The sequence below is a fragment of the Dromaius novaehollandiae genome, chromosome 3 (assembly GCF_036370855.1).
Source record: "Dromaius novaehollandiae isolate bDroNov1 chromosome 3, bDroNov1.hap1, whole genome shotgun sequence".
Lineage (NCBI taxonomy): Eukaryota > Metazoa > Chordata > Aves > Casuariiformes > Dromaiidae > Dromaius > Dromaius novaehollandiae.
Genome location: NC_088100.1, coordinates 80,348,819 through 80,368,375, shown reverse-complemented (window position 1 = coordinate 80,368,375; position 19,557 = coordinate 80,348,819). Strand labels below are relative to the sequence as shown.

The 19,557-nt window shown below is 40.2% G+C and overlaps 1 protein-coding gene across 2 annotated transcripts in view; it reads right to left on the bottom strand.

The window, feature by feature from the left end:
• Positions 1 to 3,249: 3,249 nt before the first annotated feature.
• Positions 3,250 to 19,557, bottom strand: part of PCNX2 (pecanex 2) — a 164,137-nt gene continuing 147,829 nt past the window's right edge. Inside the window, exons 30-35 of one of the 2 annotated variants that reach the window (XM_064509246.1) lie at positions 14,796 to 14,940; positions 13,464 to 13,694; positions 12,956 to 13,113; positions 11,589 to 11,773; positions 7,096 to 7,544; positions 3,250 to 4,940 (exon numbers count right to left, since the gene is read on the bottom strand). In XM_064509246.1, coding sequence (XP_064365316.1) covers positions 4,767 to 4,940; positions 7,096 to 7,544; positions 11,589 to 11,773; positions 12,956 to 13,113; positions 13,464 to 13,694; positions 14,796 to 14,940 — 1,342 coding nt within the window. In that variant the 3' untranslated portion in view covers positions 3,250 to 4,766. Of the gene's footprint in view, positions 4,941 to 7,095; positions 7,545 to 11,588; positions 11,774 to 12,838; positions 13,114 to 13,463; positions 13,695 to 14,795; positions 14,941 to 19,557 lie in introns of both variants that reach the window. The other variant, XM_064509245.1, reaches the window with a different exon arrangement.

The following is a 19,557-nucleotide window of genomic DNA, read 5'->3' as shown; positions in this document are numbered from 1 at the left end:
ATTCTAATCTTCTAAAATGAGTTGCATAGAATTCAGCTAATCTTGAACTTAAATTCCCCAGCAAGAGAGAAGCAGTCGGTAAGTGGGCTGGAGCCAAATGCAAATGCTGTTTCTTGCTTTATTCTAGTGTTTTTTTAATAAAAATAAAAAAAAGCTGTGAATGACATTGCAAGGACTCCAAAGAGCTTGATGGTTTCAGAATGTCATAGATATTGAGAATATCTGGCAGTCTTGGCAAGGGAAAAAGAATCACAATGGTAAGTCCTTTGCTAACATTTGTCTTAAATGCAATGTGATGTTAACGTTTTCCGTTTTACAGAAACGAGGTGAGGGTCTTTAATGAGACACTCCAATTCTTCACATATAATAGGTTTGTAAGACACCTCAAAATAGAGGGAACAGCAGGACCTCCAGCATTTGTACCTTGGGATGAATGGAAATGACCTTTGTAAATGCCATCTGACACTGTTTGCTACTTGCTGTGGTAGGAAACAGCTGGGCTGAAGGCCAGCCTGATGGCTTGCCAGCATACCTGGAGGATGGGAGCAGCTCAGCAGCCTGTGATTGACTTTAGTAAAATGTTACTGAAATCTATTGACCAGATCTGACCATGTTCCACCCTTAAGAGTTTAGCACCTGGCTTTTACAGATTGATGTGAACAAGAGCCAATTAGTGAAAAGAAAGGTTTTGGAAAACAAAATGAGAAGGGGCAGCTATCCTGCATTTAATGTGAAGGTTGAAGTACTGTATTTGTGCTTGTGTTACCATATACTCATTATATTCCTTCCTGCAGCCTGCTGTACAGTAGATGTTTCTCACTGCTCTGTTATTGTGAGGGCCAGCACTGAGCCAGCCATTGAGCATAAAACCACTCACAATATTTCTTTTTAGCTATGGTAATCTGGGGGTCAGACAGGGCCTCCTCCTTTCTGACATTTCTGTGGAAAAAATCCCATATACTGACTGCTCTAGTGGATTGAGTGCTTGATTTCCTCAAAGGATGAATACAGCCTGCTAGCAAGATGGGAATATCACTGATTTCAGGCTTCAGAAACAAAAAGGTTCTGAACTGGCTGAATGTACACTGAGCAGGCTTCTTTCTTGGTGCCTGCTGATGAAGTGGCCTCTCTAGCCATTGTAGCTTTGGAAAAATTCAAGCATAGCAACTGAATATTCAAAACTGACACATGCTGGAACTGCATATAAGAGGTACTTACATGTTAGTCATGGCCATCCTTCATGTGTCACACCTATGGTACACATCAAACATGTAATGTTTGCAGACTGTTCGAGCTGAGTAAATTCAGGAGCAAGTTTAAGAATGGATTTAGGCATCATGAAACCTTTCAGTCCAGCATCTGACTTAAAAGGTGCTTCTGCTTTGTATGCAGAGCCCCAGACTGCCTGATAAATGGAGTCCCTGAGGTCATGGACAAATGTCCACTTTGCAACTCAGATGATCTTATGTGTGAGGTAGGTGTCAAACTATTTAGGGCTTTCAGGAATAAAGAAAGTATGTCTAAAGCTTTTGTATGTCTATAGACATTAGTGTCGAAAATGGGGGCTCCTATGGACTTGGATACTCTACTATGCAGAATAGCTCTGAGGATCTTACTGTTGAAATTAGGACCTGCCTAAAGGCTAGATACCCATTTGTAAGCTTTGTGTGCACTGGAGCCTTACATGTGTTTCCTATCACCTGCAGAGCAAGTGGGGTCTATCTTTGCTTCAGTTTTGATAGGGTAGTTACCTCATGTGTGGAGTTTGTTTTGTTGTTGTTTTAATCACAAACTATGTTTACTCAATACAGCCTCTTACTTGGTTCCAGGTTTTATAATTTCTAACCATCATGTCTGCTTATTCTGTAAGACTGGCCCATATTTAAAAACACTGAAAACAGCAGTAGTCATACCATCAGACTCTCTCCAGAATTACAAAGAAATACAACAGTTACGAGTGGGTTTATTCTGCCATCTTGGGTGTTGTGTTTTGGGGTTTTTTTTTTGTATTTGATACTGTCAGTGGTCAGTTTTTCAGTGCAGCATGCTTCAATAACAACTTTAAAGCAAAAACAAAACAAACTGTAAGACCTGGATATTAGAAGTAACTAGTTACTTTAGAAGTCCAGTCTCAAACTGTTTGAATCTTTGGTTGAATCCTGTTCTGCTCTGCTTGTGTGCTGTGCATGAACAAGGAGTTAGGACATGCCTTGTCTGGTGGTAGCAGGAGGCTGGGCTTTACTGCATGTGCCTGTCCTCAAGGAGTTGTGCTCCAGGGTCTGGTGGCCTGAACAAGACCTGAGAGGTGGCTGCATTTCCTTAGGGTGCAGTAACAAAGGCTCTGGAGCCAGGAGAGCCTCTGACAGAAGAAGGTGGAAGATTTTCCTGTTGTCACTGGGCCTCTGTCAGTAGTAACTAGGCCAAGCAGTTTGCCAGAGGAAGAGGTTGTGCAGCTGTTTCCTAATCTGGTTTAGTTTGCCTGAATTAGATTCATAGGACAATTTAGGCTGGATGGAACTACTGGTGGTCCAAGTTAGTTAATTTTGATGGAAATTAATTCAAATTTAAGTTAGAGATTTGAAAATTACAGGCCTAAGTGAGGATAACTTAATATGGAAGAGTTCAGCATACTGAAGGATGGGAACAGTTTGTGATGAATTCTTTATTTATAAAGCTCTGCAGCTGACTGCTTTCCCTCCCCCCATGCATGGCAGTGTTTAGGAAGACAAACTGGTGATGGTTTATCATAATAGACTGCAGTGTAAAATCTGACCAACACATCAGCATTACCTGTAGCAGAAGCCCCGCAGGCAGATGTGGGACAGCTGTTGGGAAGAGCCTGCCACCTATCCATTTAATGTCCATCTGTCATTTGTAAGGGAGAATGCATAGCACTCCACTAGCAGGGTGGTGGGAGAGGTAATACCTGCTAGAAGTGGTCAGAAAGGAGCAGCTGAATTCATTTTCCTCTTTAACACCACACCTGGATGCAGGAGACAACACTAATAGTGTCTAAGCCACACTCTGATGCATCTTGACCATGTGTCTTAGAGGCTGTACATTAATACTCTGCTTTTGCCTTTATGAACATGAGCAGGGTTTTGCCTAGCTCATGCAGAGCTTTATAAATAAAGAATTCATAATCTGAAGTGAAAGAAAAACAGTAAATTTCTCAATTTCATAAAGCAGAAAGCAAGTAATAGTAATTCAAAATAAAAAAAACCCCAAAAACTGCTGCCACACAAAACATACTTGGATCACTTTATTTTCACTAGATGTTATTTAGTTCTACTACTTATGGTATTAAGTGTGGCACAGTAGGAAGCTCAGAATGCAACAGTGCCTTGTCTAAACGTAATGAGACTTAGCTACAGCATCTCTTGTTAAATCTTTATCGTTAATTGGGACAAGACAGCCTGGCTGCAGATCGTCCTGATGAGAATTTGTAACAATGTATGGTAGTTACAGTAAAGAGGAACAGCAAGACACTGATAGCTGCAAATTTTTTAATTAAAAAAAAGAATGAGGAGAATGCACGTGAATGTGTGTGTGCATGTATACATTGTAGTACAGTAAGGATTTGCTGTAGCCTTTTGCCCTCCAAAATAGTCATGCATTCCTGTAAATCAGTGTTTCTCAAACTTTGTGAAAGTGTGACCTTCCTCTTTGCTACATCTGTCTTCATGCAACTATTAAACTGGCAGCAGCTCAGTCCCTCTGGGGGAGGGAAATCAGAATGCTCTGTAATTACTGGCTATAAGTGTTTATGGACACTGAGCTGTGTCCCACAATTAAAGGCAGTTAGCCATTCCCTTCCCAATGCAAACACTTGCAGACAATAATTATAGCCTGCTTTACACTTTTGTGTCCTTGAGTATTCCCTTGGGCCCTCTTGCAGCTCCCAAAGGGGCTACCGCCTGGAATTTGAGAAACACTGCTGTAAACTAAACAGGAGTGTGAGATTATATGTAAGAGCAGCTGTTTCTGCAAAGCTGCTTTCTTTGCAAATAAGGGGCACCATATGCTTTGCCAAGGCTTTCCATGCACTGGCTACTTTCTTTTCTCAAACTTGACTTTTGTTAATCTCTATAGCGTGGTTGTGTTACACAGTATTTCAATATGGCTGCATGCAGTATATCAATCTGTGATGCTAAGTTGCTGTTCATAATTATCACCTGCATAACATGTTAAAGAAAAATAAAAAAAGATTTGCTTTTGAAGAAAAAACAAGATTTAACTGTGTTGTTACAGTACAGATTGTACTGTCCTTTCATGTATTCATTGCTTCTGTTCAAAGTTGCTGTTTGTTATACATTATATATCAAATGCCATTTATTTCACATGCAGTCAGCAGTTTAATTATGGCAAGGAAGAGATCTTATGTGCTTTTCACTGAGTTGTATTAGTATTTCCCATTGCATTCATTCTTGATTCCAACTGTTATTTTTTAAGCTTTTTTTCTAAGTTCCACCACAAGTGTGTCAACACCTCTGCAGGGGAAGGAATGTCAAATAAATTGTATTCATTGTTCTAGGATTTACAAGGACCTGAGATGAAGTGGCACTGGTTTTGTTAGGACATCTTCCAACCCCACCTGTGCCAAGGCCTTTAGCTAGAGAACATCTAGTATTCTTGCTTACAAGTTAGAAAAATAAAGATTTGGAGGTTGCTTGTTACATTTGAAAGAACTTAAACCCACCTGCAGCTCCTTGACCTAACTGTCTTTAATTTTAAGAAGCACGTGGCCCTTGCTCTACGAATAGTCCTTATTGCTCTTCAGACAGGCTTTGTTGAGATGCTGTGTCTTCCAGGGCCATATCTTCTTGGCTGGCCCTTCTGCACTCCAGGTTCCGACTCATGAATATGGCACAGGCAGGGCCTGCATCTCTTTGGGGTCTGGAGTCTGTAGTATCGGTTGCTTCGCAGGTCTCAGTAAGTTGCTTTAAAGAAAGAGAGTCAACTAGTTTAGGGAATTTCTAAGTTACATTTCAGCTATTTTTTGAAGTGACAGATGAAAAAGTTAAATTTAGGAATGTCATTCTGTGAAACTGCGTGGGGTTCTTAACATGCATTATTGAAAGAGACTTCTGAAGAGTGAACAGGTATTTGTCTCAGTGTAATAATGCACAAATTTGGAAAGAAGCAGACCAGGAGATAGAGGTATAATACCACAAATGTACATGTAGAGAGAGCTGTAGCATAATTTGCATTGAAAAGGACTTCTGAAGGTCATCCAGTCCAGTGCTCTGCTCCAGGCAGGGCTATCTTTTAAGTTAGACCATGTTGCTCTGGGACTCGCTTTATACACCAAATTTTAAGTTCAACCTACAAAGAAACCTTTTCATCGTAACGGAATACAATTATCAGTCTGCAAAGGTTACGTTCAGTGTTACCCTACTGTAAGAAGTCCATTTCTGTATAAGCTTTCCAGAAGCATGCAGCTTAAATATAATGCTTTCTTCTTACCACAGTCAAACAAATAGGCACCTGGACTCTGAGCAGTTACTTGGCCAGGACTTGCCTCATCTAAATTTGGCCATGTAGTCTAAGCATATCATCTAGGTCATCAGTTGTTGGCAGAGAGACAAGTCTTCCAGAGGAAGATTTCTTCCTGACAGCTGTAAAGATGGACCGAATTGTCCTCTCCAGTCAGTGCAGCGGCCACACTGACAGTCTGCTGAGACTTCATTCCAAAATTTTAGATGGCTTAAAGTTAGGTAAGGTGAATTCCACCATTACTACCCAGTATCGCAGACTAGCTGAATTCTTGCAAATTAGACTGCAAAATCTTGAGAGCTGGAAATATGCTGTGTTCATCTCATGTGTTCAGCTGTACATATAGAAGTATCATTAATGCTCATTAGAGTAGGGCTGGGCCCAGATGAGTAATTTTTAGTCAACTTATTGAAGTTAATGGAAACTCATCTTCAGTGGACTGTACCATACATGATACTTTTGGGGCTGAGAGCAAAATGTACACAGGCTAAGGAGCTTTTTTTCACTTGAAGTTTGGACAATTTTTTGAGAATTAGTTAAGTTATATGCAGTTAAGAAACATATTAGCAGAAAAGTGTTTTGGATTTTCCATCTCCACTGTTTTGCCCTGCTGACCATTTGATTTCCATTTTGACAGGCCAAATGTGAAGGTCACAGTTATGTTGTCCCTCAAACTCTAGTTGCAGCCACCCTTTATCTCCAACAACTGCTTTCTTATGTTACTGCTCTGTAGTGTCAAAGTGAAAGTTTCAAAATTCAGGAAAGCAACTGATCACAACCAAAGTTAAATAAATACAGTTAAGCAGACAATAAAATAATAACACTACTCTGTGTACTGAGTTTTCCAGGGAAGATGGGAGTAAAACTGGAAGCCCATGGGCAAGTAAGCTGGAAATTTTTGTGCAGTAGTTTTCTCTTAGAAAATGTTGATTCATTAAGCATGCAGGTTTCCTTAAAGACTTTTCAATTCCCTTTTGGAAGTGTTTCCTAAAGACTTCTTTGAGTAACCCTTTCAACAACAAGGCTTTCAGGTCCTGGATCAAATTTTTTTTGGGGGGGGGGGAGAGAGAGGGGAGGGGGGGGAGAGGGGGGGGAGAGAGGGGGGAGGGGGGGGAGAGGGGAAAGAGAGAGAGAGAGAACAAGTGCATTGTTCAGTGGGAGCCATTCTTTGTACAAATAATTAAGCCTTGGGTAGGCAAGCAAGGAAGAGACCATTTAGTCTGCTGATGGTGGTACTCATCAGCTGGGCTGCATAAAATTTGGAAACTTAAGGTTCTGATCTAAGTAAAATGAAGAGGTACTTTGCACCTGAGCTGGCAAACTGGGGCATGCTTAACAGCCAGTCTGTCATTTATTTATGAATACAGCTCTCTCACTCTCTCTCATGCACCCAAATAGTGAACAATCTCATTTTCATTGTGATGCAAAAATCCCCCCCAAAAAAGTACCAAATTCCTGATACTGTTTTAGAAATGGAATGACTATTTTCTGACCAGTGAGAAGGAAGAAATGAAACAGTGGTGAAGACAGTTCAAAGACCTGATATGAGGGCAGCACAGTAGCTCGTGCTTAGTACTGCTACTTATAGTTCAGCCTTACCCGAGCTGCTTGACTCGCTGCTCTGGCAGATGGACCCATGGCAATATTCATACTGCTGGATGACTGAGTGTCACTGCTGTTACCACCGTCTGCAGCTGAGAGCCCAGAAATCACCAACGCGCTTGAAAAACTTCTCTTGCCAAACAGCAGGCTGAGAGTTGAGCTGGTGGAAGAGGCCAGGCTGGACCTAAGCATTGCTGCAGCTTGGTCCTGCACAGTCAGCTGGCCAGCTACAGGAACAGCAGGGGACTGAGAAAACACAGATGTTGCCGAGTTGTGGAGTGACAGCTGACTACTAGAAAGCCTTTGGGCAATTTCGTGGGCAGATGTAGATGTTTGGATGAAAGGCTGGCAGCTTTCTACAATTGGTCCGGAGGGACTTGAAACAGGGGGCCTTTGGTTTAAAGCAGTGTGTGCCTGGACAGACTGACTCCTGAGTTTTCTCCTGCCTTTAAAAAGAGAAATTAATATAATTAAGTGCCCTCTTCGGTGGCATCCTGATGAAGTCCATGCTTTTGGCCTTGTCCAGTGCATATGTGTCACTCTTTGGCCAAGAACCAAGTGACATTTTTGTCAGCATTACCACACTCATAAAAATTAGAAATTGCTAAACTTATTAACCTATTTACCTATTAATCTGTTTTCCCACTACAATGGTTCTGGCCTTTGGTCAGAATAGATCCAGTGGTTCTGCACTGGGTCATAAGAGAGGGGATGAGAGGCGAACCCAGGGAAACTATTCTCATCACAGGCTCACACCTATTCTGCCAAGCGCATTTTAACCTGCCTATTGAATGACAGCATAGTATTGCTGTAACTCTACTCCTCCTTAACACCACCACTAACTTAGGTGATGCTGAATATTCACTTTAAATGGGTTGGTATAACTTAATTGCAAAAATAAAAGTCTGCAAATTAAAGCCACATTAAAGAGATTTATTCCTGCATCCTGGAATCTGAGACTTCAACCAAGTGGCCACCACAGCACCCAAGCCACGTGATAGTTTTTTAGACTAATAGCTGAACTGAGTTCTAAGAGTGATGAGATAGTTACAGTATAGCACAGATACCACATCTACTTCAGGCAATCTATTAGAGGTCTAAATACCTTTACATTAACACCTTATGTCATTCAAACAACACATTTCTGTCTTTCTTATGCTTGCCTATTTACATAGATATAGAATGAAAAATAAATCAACAGCCAGTGAACCTGCCAGGTACCTGCTTGCACCCATGCACTCTGCAAATCGCATGCAGCAGGCTGGCATGTTCAGCAAATACCCAGCCATGTGAGCGCCTGCCTAGCTTTTTGCTTTCCAGGAAACTCCAGACATTAACACAAGCTGGCATTTTGCTTTCCCAGCTGTAGCTGTGGGGTAGAGGGTTGATACCAGCAAAACCTGTTGAGACCCATCAGTGCAGAAACAAGTTTTGCTGGCAGGCATTCCCAGGTTGTTCACTTTTTTTTTTTTTTTCCTTTTGTTTTTCCCAATACCTGAACTGTGGAGGGGAGGGAAACACTGAAACTCCTCCAGGTACTGAGATTTTGCAGTCATAAAGCAATAGAAAGCTCACACTGTCTTCTAGAAATATGATTGCTTGCTGAATTCATGAGGATTCTGGTAATGTAGGATTTCATATCCAAACTGTTTACATTATATAACTGAAACATACTGTTTTACATCCACCCATCTACTTTCCAGAGGCTGGTATCATTAGCCCCATTTTGCAGATGCTGAAGCAAAGAAAATTTAGGTAACTTGGCACAGAGTCAGATGGCAGAGTTGGTCCATAACCTCTGGAGCTGCTTAGCTGGAATAAAATCTCATTGTTTGGCAAGCACTGGGCACTTTTCCACCCCATTTACAATATATTATTATTTCTGCTTTTATACTCAGGACAATAAAAAGTAATTTTCTTAAGATGGCATGCAAAGCAGCATCCCCTGTAATAAGAGCCCCAAGATCTCAGAGCAATGGGACATGGCTCCTGCATGCCACTTCGCAAGCATACTCTGCGCTTTAAACCCAGTGAGTAGGGAGGGCACGTGCTGTAACTGGGGTCAGGCCTGGCCGCCGCACTGGCATCCATATGCAATTCTGACCTCCCCAGAGATTCAGGTTGCTCAAACTCTGAGGTTTCGGTTAAGTGCTTTGGTTTCTAGGTCTGATGGTTATTTTAATATGTTGCATTTGAAATAAAAAGAGCAGATTGGAATTAAGAACAGAAGAGCTGTGAGTGTTAGCTTGTTCAAGGGATATCGTGGGCAAACATCTGTTTGTGATCTAAACTGCCGAGCTGACCGCTGTCCAAAAGTATTCCATATTCATCCCAAATGCAGTGGTTAGAGCACTGGGTAGGAGACCACCCGTATCTACACATAAATAACTCTGTCCCTGAAAATACTTAGGAAACAATGTCTGTTTTATAAACTGCATCATGAAATAAGGACAATTTTGGGGTGAACCCCACACATTTCCAATGCTCCTGATTTTGGTTGCATTTTTATATATGAGTTTAATTGCATTTTGCAGACTCAGTGGCACCAGGCTGCAAAATGAAATATGAAATATGAAAATATTAAATGCACTTGATTCATAGCTTATGAGTCTAGAAGGGATGACTGTGATCATTTAGTCTGCCATGCTATATAACATAGGCCATAGAACTTCCTGGAATTAATTCCTGTATGGTATTATTAATTATTAATTACTGTTTTTTTTAAGAAATGCAGCCAACATTTCCAGTCATGGAGATTCCATCTTAACCCTTAGCCACTTGTTTCACTGTGTATTTACCCTCACTGTTAAAAATGTGCACTTGTTTTCAAATCTGAATTTGCTTAGCATTGTTATATCTGAATCTATTAGAACCAACTATCTTGGTCAGCTTTTAGTGCCCAGGCCATATTTTCCAGACCTTTGATCATTTTTGTGACTCTTCTTTGAACTCTCTCAAAATTAGCAACATCCTGCTTAAATTAGGGCACTAGGACTGTGCACAATAGGCCAACAGTGTCCTGAACCAGCGTCAAATTGACAGATGTATATTACTCAGGTCACCCTGTTCATTCTTTTTTTAAAAACTGGTATAGTGTAAGTTTTTCCCAGTCCTCTGGTATTGCCTTAGTGTTCTGATACTGAAGATCAAACAGAGCTTTTTAAACAGCTCTTTTAAAAACATTCTTGAATAAGAGTTAGCTGGATATGCTCAATTAAGCATATAGTTTTGATAGCTACTCTTTAATGTTCTTTGTAGCTGTTAGGATGGAAAGAACTATTTCATCATCAGTTGCTAAAACTGTATCATCTGGATTTTTCCCCAAATACAAAACAGATGTGTTCTTTTCTCACTTCTACCTTATAGACAATTCTACCTTTTTATATAGTGATGAATCAGGACTATTGTTACCATTTCTGTTTCTAATATTCTTAAAAAATAAATAGCAATAAAACCACTTTTGTCTACTGTCCCTAATGCTGCTAGCCGGAAATTTCTGCTTGTTCCATTCCCTTTCTCTGTCAATTGTCTCTCAGGACTGAATGCTGATTTACATTTGCCATTTTCCACTTCCTTGCATTTGTTGTACATTTCTTCATTTTATCTCAGATTGCTTTTTCTTAAATAAGGGTGACCTTCTCTCTTGATTGTGGGTTTTTTATGCATCCAGTGCAGTCCTTTAAACAATTCACAATTAACTTTCATTATTGTATGGGATGCTCAGGTTCATTATTTTACAATTAAGTTTGCCATTCTGATTACTGCAATGTCAAATTATGAGTATGCACATGGGGACTCCTCGACAGCTAGACTCAATTAAAAGCAGCAGTTATTTTATTCTTATAATGTGATTTATATTCATGGCAAGATTTTCTCCAGTCCTGTCCATTATTTTTAATGATAGGTCAAAATGATCTAACAGGGAAAAGCAAGTATCATAGCCCTCTAGTTCTGTGCTTTATACAAATAATACCACAACCGTAATGTAAAGCCACTTAACTCAACTTTCAACAAATCCTAACCCCTTTGTGATAAGTCTTACAGTGATCCACTAGCAAACTTAACATATATCTCCAATGTAAAGTTCAGTAGTTCTATCTTGTAAATACATTTGAAGTAATTTTAAACGCATAATTTAATATAATAACAGGGTTCAGCTGTTAACTGACAGAAGGACTGGCAACATTTAATTTTTTTTTTTCTGATAATTGCTGTATAGATTCAATGAGTTATTTTCTATTTGTTTATTCTCCACATACACTGATGAGCAGCCAAGCCAGTTCCTCAAGTAAATCGTTGTGGTCCTTCTAAGATAATTAAGGCTTTTGCATAGTTTCAGTTCTGCTATTCCCAAACTCAACAGTAAACAGAGGTTCATTGTGTTAGAGGCTATCTGCATCACACATGTAGACTCCTTCCCATCTCTGTTTCTCATTCTGCCATTGTCAGTGACAAGGCTGTAAGGAAAGCCAGGTAAACTGTGTAAATACCTGCGTGCTGGTGGACCTCCTGTGATGCAGCCTGCAGCTGAGGTGTGCTGTTTCTGGTGTGCTGCGAGCTATTGCTCTGGCTCGAATTACCTGTGGAATTGCTGCCAGACGAAGACCCCCCTCTGCTATCCACCTCTTCAGCGTTACCTCTGTCGTGATGAGCTGCGTGACAGTCCTTCCGCATTCTGTTTGCAGGAACAAACACACGGTTGGCTATTTATTATGCATAAGAATTTGTGCCTCCAGTGTTAGGTCTCCTCACAATCAAAACGTCTGACCTGTACTTTCTGATGCCACTGCAGGTCTTTTGACATTTTACGGGATCACAAAGATGACAGCATGGTAAGCTTAGTTGAGACAAAATTGTATTGCAGTCCTACCCAAATCATTCCTTACCTGCCTTAAGTGGCTTAAGCCCTGCAAGACCTTAGCACACTTCATCTAATGTCAAATTGGGGTTCTAAAGGTCAGCTTCCACATGAGGTAACCAAGCAGTTCATTCCCAAGAGGCCTGGGAATGAACTGCATGCTGGGAAACCAAAACACTAAACACCCAGGTATCTTAGTATTTTAGCATACATCTCAGTGTGCCAGCTGGCTGCCACAGAACTGTCCCCTGTCTCTCTCAATGGTCACAGTAGTAATAGGGCAGGTGCAGGTAGGGAGGAATGAGCCAGAATGAGTTATTACTGTATGAAAAGTACCCATAAGAATGAGAGGTGGAAAGGATCAGATACTGATGGAGCATACCCAGGGGAGCCAGGCACTTTTGATGGACAGTAAGTATATTTTTAGATGTGTTTCGGTCAGGAACAATGATTTGGGGATGATAATCTAAACTGCCAAAGCTTTGAAGCGTGCCTCACCAAAACCTTTACTCATGTTCTGAAAGGTCAGTTATACAAAAGCTACCCTTATTTACAAGGAATAAGCAGTAAAATTCCCCTGAAAAAGGGAAATGTCTGTCATGCTAAGTGATTTGATAATGATGCACATCTAACATACAGAAAGCTCTACTTAAATGTCATTAATGAGTTAATGAATTTGCTTTCTGCCACATATGTAGGGCTTTTATTTTGCTTTTATTTTATTTATATTATAAATAAAAATATATATATTTTGCATTGTTTGGAATTATTTTTTTATTCATAGGTAACAGTATGGAATTACTCTTTTTTAACAGAAAATACAGTGGAACTAAGACTGTAGGGTCTCTGTCCTGCATATCATGACCAAAATTTAACACCTACCTTAACCATTTGGATCTGAACCACTTTTTAATGTTGTCCAAACTGACAGGTCCCCCCCAAATGTTCCTCAGTTGGCTGTGTGTCCCAAGGTACGAGGTGGTTAAAGGGGAAACGTACATTGGATATCCCAGTGGCTGATCACATGAAGAATTAATTAAGTTCCGCAAGACCTGTTTATTATTCTGGATGCTTCCTCTTTCTGGGTTACGATTGCGTAAGAAAATCAGTTCCTGCTGCTGCCCGGCCCAAAGCCCTCTGACACATTCCTTGTTCACCTACAGTTAGGTAAGAAAAGTTTGGATCATGTGAAAACATTTGCTACTAAAGATACAGAACGATGTGATATAGGTAGGATGGCAGTATCCGTGTGCATGCATGTCATGTCTTTGTACCAGCAGCTTTTATGAACTTTTCCAACTACTCCCTGGTTAAGCCTGGAATGTTATTTCTGATACACAACTTAAGGGCGCGAAATGGAAGTGAACTGAACAGAACTCCACTTCTGGCCTCCAATCGCTACTCTGATTACTGTAATCAATTTCCTCCTTTTGGTCAGATTACTGAGAAATAATATTTGTAACTACAGCCCTACATTACTGGAATATTAGAAAGGTGGCAGAGGTACCTTGATAACCTTGAAGCTCAAGTAGCTTTTGTGGAGCATGATAACTTTATATTCATCTGCTCCTTCATCTACCACATGTCTCAGGGTTAGCAACTCTTCTCTGTTGGAGAGTACAGCACTGCGCCAGGCTGGGTCCCCTTCATGACAAATCACAACCTTCTCCTCAAAAGATTGGATTGCTTCATATAAAACTGCTGGGTCTTCATATTCATCTGGGCAGGTGAACTGGTCCTGGTAGTAAATGAAGAAGTATTAGAACGGTCAGGCATCTTTGTGAAAACTGGTCCCCAAAATGACTTAACATTTGATACAGTGTGTGTTTGGGGAGGTAGAACAATTAACTTCGTAGTAATACAGGGAGATACAATTTTGTACCTACAATTTTTTGTATCAGGTTTTAACTTGATCTTACCTCTCTACTGGACAAAGACACTCAGAGAATGACATTCTTTTTGTAACATGGGAAATCAGAGGAACTTTTGGGTAAGCTGGAGGGAGATCAGAATTACCCGGGACATTCTATGGTTCATGTGGAAATCCTTATTTTTATTCATGAAAAAAACAGCAACAGGAACACAGAGTGGGAATCCACCAGCAGATATCACAATATTGTGTGATTTCTTTATCTGCCACACAGCAACGGTGCTGGTGATGACATTCATAAAATTATTTTGTCAAATTCTCATATTAATTCACTGCTGTTCCGCTTCAGTTCCACTACAGAGCATTTACCAATATCATACATTATGAAAATGCATGGTATGAGATAATGTGCAGCATAGAGCAAGAGCAAAATCAACTCCAAGCTGTGCAAGAGTTGACCTGGAGAAATTGGAGTGACTTCAGTGGAGATGTGCCAGACTTTTACAGCTGCAAACAAAACAGGTTCAGAAACAGCATGACACACTCAACCAGCTGTGACGCAAACCCTTCAAACAACTATTCCTCTCAACTGTGTTTTTTAATATATGGAATAGCATTACACATGTATTGTCTATCATTAAATGATAGATATATTGATTAGACTAATTTTATTGCTAATTTATCGATTTTCAATTTAGAAACCATCTTTATAATATCTGTGTAAATAAAACATGACATGACTGGCAGTTTTGTTTTTATGAAAAATGCTGGGTCAAGACCTGAAATATAACTGAAAGAACATAAGCCTAGTAATTGCTGAACTTTCCCATTTCCATTAAGGAAGTTTCTCAGAATAAAGCAACAGCACTTTACATTTCCCTCTCATTTCTTCTTCAGACAGGTTCTGAGGTTTCCAATATTTACTTAGGAAAACAAATACAATAGTAAAAGTAATTAAAAAAACCCCACCTGATGCAGCTTCAGAGACATTCTGATTGCTGGGGCAACAACCTTATGCAGTAGATCCATGTCTGCAAAGACCCACTCATCTTTGGCTGTTATTCGAAAGTCTCCTTTGAACAGTGCATGGAGGCCATAAAGAAAAGAATCTAAACTGTAAGAGAAAAACAGTAATTACTCCCCAAACAACATCACACTAACCCACATCCCTGCAAGCTGTCAGCCACGTGCTGAGCCGCACGCGCAGGTCACCAGTGCCCTCACTGAGCTCAGAACGGAGCACGGCGCTGCTGGGGGTCTGCTCGCTGCAGATTCTTGCGGTGGAAATAAAGCATTTTTTTCTAACAAAAAATCCCTTCCTTGTGGTAAATGTTTTTCCTTCTGCTTGAGCTGTAAATGAATGGCCATGAAATGAAAGTGGCACCTGCAGCATAAGTTGTACAGGTGGGTTGATCACTGCTACCAAGGGTTTGTGGGGATCAGGGTGCTGCCTCTCTGAGGCTGTGCCAGCCAGCTGGGCTGCACTATTTAGCCAGGTCTGCCCCGGCCCCTTACTTGAACGTTTATTGAGCAGTGCTGTTCATGTTAACAGTTCTGCTTGCAGGGTGCAAAAAAAAAAAAAAAAAAAGGGAAAAAAAAACAGCTGTAGAAAACATTTACAGCAAAGTCTGAGACTTTGTCATGAAACTCAAAACCAGACTTGAACATTAAACCAGACATGCTGAAAAGAAAACAAAGTTTCATAAACCGTTCAGCAAACCAGGCGAGAGCATGAAATAAACTACAGGCATTTCATATTGAAACAATGAACCTTAAACCAAACGTGGGTACGGTGCTCATTTTTCTTTCTTTTTTAATATAAGAAACTAGATGTAACCAGTGCTGCCTGACCTTGAATGAGGGTTTGCCTAGACCTGAGATTTAAGCAAGATGTAAAAGGTGAAAGTCAAGTAGTTGTAAGAAAATGGTCGCACTAGAGCTTTGTGAAGGGAAAAAAACTAGCATTCAGCTCCAGTTTTACCCTTGAATCATGAGCTTCCCACAACTTTACGACAGCCGCTTACATAATGTTTATAGTAGGACTGCAGTCCTAATGCCGTTCTGAAGAAGTGATCTTGAAATTGAGGAAAACAGAACCATCTGTTTAAGCCAGGCATCTCTTACAAACCCACAGGTCATGGTTTAATGTACCTGCCAAGATTTTACTCACTCTTACAGGAGTTGATTTTTTAGATTTTAAAGGCTCTGAGGAGAAAAGGCATGAAGATGTTAGAGATTTTCATTACCATCCAGGCTTTCTCCAGAGAATGCATTCTCTTTTTACTTAATTGAGCTTTCTTAATTGTTTTAGGAGAAGAAAAAAAATCTTCTTTTTTTTCTTCTCCAAGAGAAGGGAAAGGGAGATTAGGAAACTGCTTGGCCTATCTTCAGCTCAAACACATTCTAATTTTGCCCTTGGTGGGTAGCATGTTTTACAAATTAGAATAGAAAGATACATATGTTGTTACCAGAAAAACAGCTGGATACTGATTTTCTCTTTAAAAGCACGATGTAATGCAAATCGAGTAATCAGTGTGACTGAGGCCCGTCAGTAAGGCAGGGCTTGCTGTCACTGCTGGGAATGTTATGAGTATAGAGAAGCTCTTGTGAATTCTTAACTCATTTGCATTTATTAGTATATACTGAGTTGCACATTAAAACATGCTTATGTGAGATAGGCACTTTAAACTGAGATCTTCAAAACATTCAAGCACTGATTTCAATGGGAGTTGCTGTGTGCCCTCTAGAAATGGGTCCTGATCCAGGCTGACTTCCAATCAATCCTCTTCTGATATTTGAAAATGGTAATATACCCAAATCCTGCTTAACAACTAGGAAATCCCTAGAATAAAGCAGGTAGAAAAAAAATTGTGGGTGCAGCCTCTATGGTGAAATATGTGAATATTATCTCCTTGAAATTGGCTAGAAATCTGCAGGGTCCTTTCACCCACTCACCCATTTGACTGAACATCCAACATACTCGGCTGAATCCTTGCCTGCAAAAACTGCTTCTGTATCTAAATATTCTTTCCAGGATGAAACTGAAAAAAATGACTCTGAACTCTGCACCTAATGATGATTTTGTGGTATAGATTTTCCCCAAGTAAGACCCACTGCATTTGCTATGAAAAGTTGGCTGGGAGTAGGCAAGAGAAAGAACTGTTTTTTAGATCATTAGAGGCTTTCAGAGCCATATCTGAACACCATAGCAGATGAAGAGTTTGCATTCACATCAAAGGGTCTTACAGGCATCAGCACATGCTAAACAGGCTGCTGTGAACAGCAGTATCTGCTCAAAGCAAGGCCAGGGCTGGAAAAGCTGAAGCAAACTGCAGGTAAGCATCAGCAGGAGTGCAGGGAAGCACTTAGAGCTCTTGCTGTGCTTAGTTTGGAAAGACCCATCAATCTCTCATCTCTCTGCATAATAAGTTCCCTAACCAATGTTTTTGAGAACAAATGTGACTGCTACAAGGAGCAAAGCAGTGGTGGCAGAAATGGTGGGAGGCTGAGAGTCAATTATTTTATATATCGTATTTTCCACCAGAGAGATCTGGAGGACATTGTAGTATTCATGAAACAATGTAAATTTTTTATTCTGCCAATCATAATGAGGCCTTTGGGTACATCCTACCTATAATGTGACACTATCTCAACTCTTCTGTAACGTGCAACCCTTAATCCACATAAAATGCAGCTGTTGGCATTGTTCTCATTATGGTCTCTGCCGAAGATTCAGATGAGATTATGAGGAAGCTATAAGCCATATGCTTTGATCTCTGGCCTGACTCAGGGTTGTTGCTGCTTTCTTTGCCCGGTTTTAACATACCTCTATTAGAAATCTGCTGTAGTTAGAGGTTCATTCCAAATATTTTTAAAACTAGTTAAGGTAAATTCATATGCCAAAGAAATTACATTAATCAGGAAGAGACATAACTACTAGAACTACTGGAAATGTTTCTAAGCCTCTGAACTAAGAACCTCAAAAACCTGCTATCACAGCTGAGAGCTGTTTCAGAACAGTATTAGTAGATATATGGAACCTTCTGCCCCTCAAATGTGCAGAAAGGAGAGGATTAAGTAGCACTACAAATACCCAGAGAGAGGGCAATAAAGCCAAAGTAAGTACTCCCTCTTATTTCACTCCTTACATTGTTTGAAAAATTGAAACTAGAAGCATTTGATGCAAACCTGAAAACAGTACAGACTGATGAAGATTAATGAGCTGGTAAATATATCTGTGTGTATTTTCTGCACTAAAACCCATCCTCAGTATCTGTGCAGTGTATAGACCTGTCCTAATGTTAACTGTAGATTTATTTAAGTAATAAAGAGACATGCATGCCTGTCAGCTGATAATGATCTGTATGTTTTAGCTCACCTCAAAGAAATATCTACAGTTGCAGTCCCTTTAAACTGGATATTTTAGATGATAGTGTTTGTGAGAGAAGGGTCAAACTTTTCTCCCCTGGTTCTGCTCTGCTCAGCTGCAGCCCACCTAACGCTGCCCTGTCTGCTCTAACCCTCGCCAGCAACGCAGCAGCAGCAAAGGCGCTAGGGAGCCTCCTGCACCTTTCCCCAGGTGCTGGGCAGCACAGCGTGGGACACCCAGCGGGCAAGGAGGAGGCACATTAGGCCAGCTGTGGCCACTGGCTTTGCCACTAGCAGGGATTCCTCCAGGCAGAGAAATTCTCTTTTTTAGTGACCCTCTGTCCATGCTGAGTAGTACTGTCCAGAGAGAACTGAGGGGACCCAAGAATGCAAGCTGGTTAACCATAGAGAACCACGAAAAGTATCTGCTTTCTCGTTTTCTCCAAAGTAGAAGATGTTGTTGTTTATTTCTAAATCTTGGCTTCAAGAACAACTTGGCTTGGCTTTCAGAACCTTTCCTGTGCTCCAGTGCATGCCACTTGGAGAGGCTTTATTTTTATATTCTTCCAAATTTGAAATGTATATTAAATACTTATTTATTAGCAGAATTTGTCACTGAATAGGATTGTTAACCAATTTTTACAAATGCATACTGAAACATATCACTCACATTTGAATAAATGAATGGTAATGTCATGTCATTCTTCAAATTGCATTTTATACAGGATGCTTCCTAATGACAGTTTAAAAGCGCAGGTGATTTGCATAGCAATGTTCTGCCTTCCTAATGAATGCATTTATTGTGTAATCTAGTGTTAATGTTGGGTTTGTACTGACATTTACATGAACAGGTACGCTGAATAATTATTTACATACTTTATATAAGAGCATTTAAAGTCTTGGTTTACACAGTGACATTTACTGATTAATAGATTAGACAAAATCATGTGTAAATGAGTGTAAATTGATAGTTTACATACACAATGTAAACTTCAATCTCAATTCTGTAGTGCACAGCTCAATGCAATGATACTTTTGCATTATTACTTTTGTGAAGCAGTTGGATGACTCACTCCTCAAGACACAGTGAAGAATAGATTTAGTCCAGAGGAAGTTTCCTACTACCTGCACAGTTACCCCAGAGAACAAAGCACAGACCAGAGAGCACTAATTCTTGGCTACTTTACTCACATTGGACATATCTGAAACGCTTTCTAGAAATAAGTGTGAGAAGGATACAGCTAACACCACCTGCTTGCCCATTATGTCTGAAACTTCTCACAAAGTTGTCAAGGCAAGAATCACAGCCAGAATTGATAGAAAGTCCCAAGATGAACTTCAAGGTCATTTCTCAATGCCTACC